This window comes from Theobroma cacao, chromosome 6, assembly GCF_000208745.1.
Source record: "Theobroma cacao cultivar B97-61/B2 chromosome 6, Criollo_cocoa_genome_V2, whole genome shotgun sequence".
NCBI classification, from domain to species: domain Eukaryota; kingdom Viridiplantae; phylum Streptophyta; class Magnoliopsida; order Malvales; family Malvaceae; genus Theobroma; species Theobroma cacao.
Genome location: NC_030855.1, coordinates 1,311,482 through 1,319,343, shown reverse-complemented (window position 1 = coordinate 1,319,343; position 7,862 = coordinate 1,311,482). Strand labels below are relative to the sequence as shown.

The window sequence follows — 7,862 nt, the reverse complement described above, 5'->3', positions numbered from 1 at the left end:
TTTTTAATATTAATAATTTATAATTAATTAAAATATTAATAATTAATAATTTAAATATCAATATTTTAATATAGTTTAATTATTAATATTTTAATTAATTTTTAGATTATTAATATTTAAAAAATATAAATTTAAAATAAATAATCATATATATTATAAATGATATTTTTATCTTTTATCATATATTTCTTAATTATTTTTAAAATCATTCTTACCAATAAAATATTAAAATAACTTATAATAATAATTCGTATTATATTCAATTCTAATAAATCAAATTATTTATCTTTTATTATATTCTTATAGAATAATTATTTATTCTCACTCTATTTTTTTTAATCAAATACACTTTTAATGTGAGAAAAGTGACACTTTTTTTATTGAATAGTGAGAAAGTGACACTTCTTTTATGAATAGGGAGAAAGTGACAATTCATCATGTACTTTTTTAGTTGATCCAATTATCATTTAATGTGAGTGAGATCCTAATTATTTAATCTTAGCTTATTGTTCTAAGGTTTTTTATTTGATGTTAGCATGCCTTTTGTATGATAAGATTTAAGTTGATCTCTCTGATGAAAACAAAGAGATGTCAAAGAAGCAGCATAATATATATATATATATATATATATATATATATATTTGTCCTATTCTTGTCTTTGGGTTTTTTTTAAAGTGTTTGCAATTATATTTTATGATGCTAAATTATTTTTTTATACTAATATTAGTATTATGAAATGAGAAGAATGACATATTTAGTTCGAAAAGAAGAAAATTGTCATTTTAGAACTGACATGAGATGTCATGACTCATGGATGCAGCGTGAGGTTAGGTATAGTCTCGGGAACGGCAAGGAGATAGATAATGGAAATAAAGTTGAGGTGACTTGAACCTGAATTTGTCCAGAGAAATCAACACACTCACGCAACAATCATAGGCGAAATTTCCTCCCATTTTAGTTGAAAACTTTGTTGCTAACATTATTAGAGGTGAAGAAGATAGACCAAAATAAGAACAAAATTGTATATTTAGTTCGAAAGATAATTAATACATCTAGATCCTAAATAATTTAACATGTCTTTATTCCTGCTTTTGGGAAAGCAGTAAACAGGGTGTTGGGATTGATCAGCTCTCTGTAAGAAGCATCCAACCTCCCTAAGACAATCTCTAGGCTTAGACCAGGGCAGGTGGAATGCTCTGCTCATGCCTGAAAAAGTTGTCAGGATCAACTTTGCTTTTCACTTTCACCAACCTGTCGAAGTTGCCCTTGAAATACTTAGTTCCCCAAACTCTGGCCTGACTGAGGCTAGTGTTGGTCTTGTCGTTGATTCCTAGATCAAGGTCCCTGTAATTGACATATGCAGCCCTGGGAGATGTGGGAACATAAGCCGCCATGTAATCGTACAGCCCTCTAATCCAGTCCGTGTGCTTTGTGGTGGCGTCCTGACTTCCCTCGTACCATGAGGTCACGTACTGGATTTTGAATAAGTTACCTTTCCTGTGGGGAAAAGCGATGGCAGATTCTGAAATGTTGGCCATCATTCCACCGTAAGGGTTCCATATCATCAACGGAGAGTCTTCTTGCAATAACCTTTTCCATAGCCCCTCGAGACCAGTTTCAGGTATGGGTCGTTGCACAAAGTCTGATTTGGCTTTGAAATAGTTCTTGAATAATGACTTTCCTTGTTGTAGAACCTCTGGGGGTGTATCACTCGGGTAGCCAGCAATGTAAAGCACGGATTTGATCCAGCTTGTTTCAATACAGTCTTTCCGCGTCAAACCCAATTCCGGGAAGCTTTGGTTCATTACTTGGAGGAGCCTGTCAGCATCGCCAAGAAACAGGGCATTGTAGGCTGTTGTCACTGTTCTCTCACCTTTCTGGCCCGCTTTTGTCACTTGAATGATGACCCTAATGAAGAGATCCTCGTCAAGCTTGTCTGCAACTTGTTGCCATCTGTAAAGGATCTTTGTGGCGCCTTGTTCCAAGGTCTTTGGAACAGTGAAAACAGTGACAGTTTCTGGAACAGGAACCAACTTTATCTTCCACGCGAGGATGATTCCAAAGCTTGCTCCTCCGCCTCCTCGAATCGCCCAAAAATGATCTTCGCCCATGGCTGCTCGGTCAAGAACTTTGCCATTAGCATCGACAATTCGAGCATCAAGGACATTGTCAGCACCAAGGCCATACTTTCGCATCATGGAACCATATGCACCTCCAGTTATGTGTCCACCAATGCCTAGGCTTGAGCAAAGACCAGCAGGGAAGCCATGAGTCTTGCTTGTCTCAGAAATTCTGAAATAAACTTCACCAATTGTAGCACCAGCTTGAACCCAAGCAGTGTTGTCATCGATATCGACGTTGACGGAACGAAGCCTGGCAAGGTCTAACATAATGAAAGGTGTCTCAATTTCAGATGCATACGAGAGGCCCTCATAGTCATGGCCTCCGCTGCGGAATCTCAGGTGAATTCCAAGCTTTTTTGCACAAATGACAGCAGCCTGGACATGAGATTCATTCAAAGGTGTGAAGATAAATTGGGGCTTTGGTACTGAAGGCTCCAAGTACCTGAGGTTTTGGGCAGTGGAATTTAGGACAGAAGTGAAAGAAGAGTTGTTTTGGGCACAAACAGCAGAGATTGGAATGACTTGCTCAGAATTGTCATCAAGGCATTGGATAAAGTTGTCTTGAATCGAAGCTGAAGTTGCCCATGAAGCTGAAAGCAGGACTAAAAGTAGTGGAAGAATGGAAATGCTTGAAAGGGCCATTCTTTCACTTACTCTTGTTTTCCTTTGTTTCACTCTTCATGAATTTGTGAGCTTCTGAGCCTACTCTTATAGTGGAGCAATGGTAGGCTTTGATCAACCAAAACGTGTGATTGAGCTAATCCTTGCGTCATGACAGGGTCACAAGTCTGCTTATAACCACCCGCGGTTAATTTCCTACCCTTTTTTTCAGTTTTCTTTTAACCTCCCAGGGGAGTATTTTACCCAGGCACAGGAACATTAACCATTTAATTTGCAAAACGTTCCTTGTTCTGTGCACACTTATATATGCTGTAGAAGAAATCAAGCCCTAATGAGAAAACAAAGTCTCTCATAATTGCAGAATTTGCTAATCATAAAAATGAAGAAAATGTGAGAGAAATAGCAACCTCCCTACCTTAGTCCATTCTCCATTGATAAATTTCCATTCTGACGACTCAGACATTCCTGCTCTGATACTTCCGTTCATTTCCTTTCACATTCTTTTCTTTTATTTGGTTTTATAACCGACCAGTGAACCCAAAAATACCTAACACTAGATATGAATTTAAGGCCCCGATATGAGCAGCACATGCTATACAAGACCATCGTGTCCCTTGTGTGGCACTATTTTCTATTATTTTTGTTCTTCTCTCTTTTCTTCCCTATATGTCCAAGGCACCCATCTGTCTTCTGTCAAAATTGTCTTTTTTTTTCCAATTTTTTCTGAACAAAGAACATGGAAGAATACCATTCCTAGCCACTTTAACGTGTAAGCTCCACTCACAAAAGAACAAGAAAAAAGGGGTGTAAACGCCAGACGTGCCAAAGATTTAGATGGAAAAAGGATGAATTAGAACTTTAACTGCTTTTAATGTTAGTAAAGTGAGACAGGAATGAGAATAAGAAGATTGTAAAAGATCATGGGTTATGGAGTTCTTATATAATAAAGCATTAAACTATCCATTGGAGCTAAAGTTAGACAAGAACGAGGCAGTCATTAATACTTTTTTTTTTTTTTTTTGTGAATCTTGTGGAAAGAAGTTATCAAAGAGGTGTTATGTTCACTTTTGTTTGATATCTTTGATAAATTCAAAGTAATTTGAACATATAAACATAAAGTATAATATTATCCTTAAAATATTTTAAATTATTTAAAAAATTTAAATAAATTTTTATTTTTTTATTATGTTTAATGAAGTTTTTGTATTTTTATTTTAAGTCAAATAAACTCTTATGAATAACAATTTACTATATGTCGTTAGTCAAACGTCACTTGTCATTTTATATTCATGTGTTGCTTACATAAAAGGTGAAAAAATGACACTGACTATATCTTCATGTCATATTGACATACTACGTTATTATTCATTATAACATATTAATATCACATAATATAAAATAATAAATAATATTTAAATTCATGACAATTAATCAACTGTCAGTAAAATGAGATTGAAAAGATTAAGGAATAAAAAACAAAGTATAAAACTATCCATAAAAACTAAAGTTAAAAGAAGAAAGAGGCTGTCATTGATACTTTTTCTTTGTTGACTTTTAAAGAAAGTAGTTATTAGATCGGTGATAATTTCACATTTGTTAAATTAAAAATATCTAAAACATATAAATATAATAAGAGTCACTTTATTTATTATTAATCGATTTTAAATTTGATGTTTGTCCAAAAAATTCAACATAATATTAGAGTAGGAATTACCCTCATTTGTGGAGCCCTCGGTCAACCTACTCTTCGTTAATTTATACTATGTGATAGGCCTGTGGTGCTAACACGTGAGGAAAGTATTAAAATAATGATGGTTTAAAATTTATTAAATTGAGAATATCATGAGCATATAAGTATAACAAGTAGCACTTAACCTATTGTTAATAAATTTTAAGGTGGATATTCGGCTTAAAAGTTCAACACAAATAACCTTACTTTCCTTGTTTAACTGACATTCTAGATGTAAATTGGGTTTCAATGGAACAAGAAATTGGGGTATGAACAGGGGCTATGGTCTATGTGGTGAAGGTGGAAGAAAATTTTCCAAAAAGCTGTTTTATTTAATTTTCCTTCTCAATTAGTAAATTTAATTTCCTAGTAATTAAATTATTATTTCTTGATTGTTTGAATAAAATATTGAATCAAATTTGCTTTTCGTCAAATTTGGAATCAATTAAATTAAATAAAAATAAAAATTGAGTGAATTGATGAAGAAAATCTGGAAATGAAAGCAGAATGATAAAATGAAGCATTAGATTAATAGAGTATTGCATTTATTTGGGAAGGCTTGGCCTTCCACCATAGTTAGTATTGTAGGAAACAGGAAATTGATGCAAATTTTCACAGAAACGAACAAAACGTCACCGTTCCGGTCAAGTTACAAGCCTTGAAGATGATAACATATGCAATAATATTGAACAAATCCTTTTTTTTTTTTTCTGCTTTGAAGACCAAGCAAGTCAAAGCTTGAGTTAAACTGCCCATACTTCACTGTTTTGTTATTCGAGAGCTTCTTGCTGTCTTTGCTAATGTCAGGAAGTATGGCTAAGCTGTGTTTAGTGGTTGATTGAGTCTTGCAGTGTGTAAGCTTAACCTATATATATATATATATTAATGAATGAAGAAATTGAGTGCATGGATAGCCATTATTATGCTGCATATTTTCTTCTTTCTTTACCAGTTAGTTCTTGTTCTTCTGTTTTCTTATTCTTGTTCTGCTGATGGTCTTAAATGCTCATTTGCTAACTTATTTATTGATGTTTTATGCCCCAAACAACAATCTGGTATTATTGCGCAACTTGCCTTGGCTAAAATCTAGCTGCAAGTGGAAGAGGTGGAATGCTCTGCTCTTGCCTGAAAAAGTTATCTGGATCAACCTTGGCTTTCACCTTCACCAATCTGTTGAAGTTGTCCTTGAAATATCTGGCTCCCCAAGCACTAGCCTGGATGAAGCTTGTGTTTTTTCTTTTTGTTTTTAAATACCTTATATATAGATGAATTTAATGTATGTTTAGGGATGATAATGAGTACTTTATAATTTTTTTTATAATTGAGGGAGGGAGATTCGAACTCTACTCTGTCTAATACACCAACTAACGAGCCAAATGTTCAGGTGCGGATGAAGCTTGTGTTGATATTCTTGTTCATGCCCAGGTCTAGATCCCTGTAATTAACGTATGCAGCTCTGGGAAACATTGAAACGTAAGGAGCCATGTAACTGTGTAGCCTCCGAATCCAATCCATATGCTTGGACGCACTCTTATCCCCAACTTGCCATGCAGTCAAGTACTGGATCATGAATTTGTTACCGTTTCGGTGAGGGAAAGGAATTTCGGATTCAGAAATCGTGCCCATCAGTCCACCGTAAGGATTCCATATCGTCAGCGGGTTGTCTTCCTCCATCAGTCTTTTCCATAGCCCCTCAAGCGCTGTTCCTGGTATAGCTTCTTTCACGAAGTCTGATTTGGCTAAATAGACCTTGAATGAAGACTTACCCTGAAGTAGAGTTTCAGGAGGTGTGATAGTCGGGTAGCCAGCAATGTAAAGCACGGATTTGATCCAGCTTGTTTCAATACAGTCTTTCCGTGTCAAGCCCAATTCAGGGAAGCTTTGTCCCATTACTTGGAGAAGCCCTTCAGCATCATCAAAAAACAGAGCATTGTAGGATGTTGTGACTGTTTTCCCACCGTTTTTGCCAGCGTTTGCCCCTTGAATGATGACTCTAATGAAAAGATCCTCGTCAAGCTTATCTGCAACTTGTTGCCATCTATACAGGATCTTTGTAGCACCTTGCTCTAGAGACTTGGTGACAGTGAAAACCGTGACAGTTTCTGGGACTGGAACCAGCTTTATTTTCCATTGAAGGATAATGCCAAAACTCGCTTCTCCGCCTCCTCTAATAGCCCAGAAAAGATCTTCGCCCATGGCTGCTCGGTCAAGAACTCTTCCACGAACAGCAACGATTCGGGCATCAATGACGTTATCAGCACCAAGGCCATATTTCTCATCATGGTACCATATGCACCTCCCGTGATGTGTCCCCCAATGCCTAGGCTAGTGCAAAGACCAGCAGGGAAGCCATGAGTCTTGCTTTTTTAAGAAATTCTATAATAAACTTCACCAATAGTGGCACCAGCTTCAACACAAGCAGTGTTGTCATCGATATCGACGTTGATGGATCGGAGCCTGGCAAGGTCTACCATAATGAAAGGCGTCTCAATTTTAGATGCATACGAGAGGCCCTCATAGTCATGGCCTCCGCTGCGAAATTTTAGGTGAATTCCGAGCTTTTTTGCACAAATGACCGCAGCTTGGACATGAGATTCTATCAAAGGTGTGAAGATAAATTGGGGCTTTGGCACTGAAGGCTCTAAGTACCTGAGGTTTTGGGCAGTGGAGTTTAGGACAGAAGTTAATGAAGAGTTGTTTTGGGCGCAAACGGCAGAGGTTGGAATGAAATGCTCAGAATTGTCATCAAGGCATTGGATAAAGTTTTCCTGAATCGAAGTAGAAGTTGCCCATGAAGCTGAAAGCAGGACTAAAAGTAGTGAAAGAATAGAAGTGCTTGGAAATGCCATTCTTCCACTTTAACTCTTGTTTTTCTTTTTCTAAGCTACTCTTATGGAGGAGCTATGGTATGCTTCGATCAACCAAAACGTGTGATTGAGCTAATCCGAGCGTCATGACAGGGTCAAAACTGTGCTTATGACTACCCACTATTAATTTCTTAACCTTTTTTCTGTGGTTATTTTAACCTCCCAGGGGAGTATTTCACCTAGGCAAAGAACATTTAACTATTTAATTTGAAAAATGTTGCTTGCTTTTTTCCATTATTTGTCCACACTTACATATGTTCTAGAAGAAATTAAGCATAATTGAGAAAGCAAAATCTCTAATAATTGTAGAATCTGGTAATCATAGAGATGAAGAAAAATGTGACAAAGAAATAGCAACCTCCCTACCCTAGTCCTTGCTCCATTATACTAAAAAATATCAATTCTGATGTCTCAGACATTCCTGCTCTGGTACTTCCATACATTTCCTTTCACATGCTTGTTTTTTTTTTTTGGTTTTATATCCGACCAGACAATGAGAAAATATCTAACATTGGATATGAA

General features: G+C 36.1%; 1 protein-coding gene and 1 pseudogene across 1 annotated transcript; both read right to left on the bottom strand.

Annotated features, from left to right (window-relative positions):
- On the bottom strand, nucleotides 999–3,083 carry LOC18595174 (flavin-dependent oxidoreductase FOX2). The gene has a single exon (XM_018123840.1). It carries the CDS (start codon nucleotides 2,763–2,765, stop codon nucleotides 1,173–1,175), a length of 1,593 nt encoding a protein of 530 aa, XP_017979329.1. The 5' UTR covers nucleotides 2,766–3,083; the 3' UTR covers nucleotides 999–1,172.
- LOC18595173 lies at nucleotides 5,372–7,502 on the bottom strand (annotated as a pseudogene).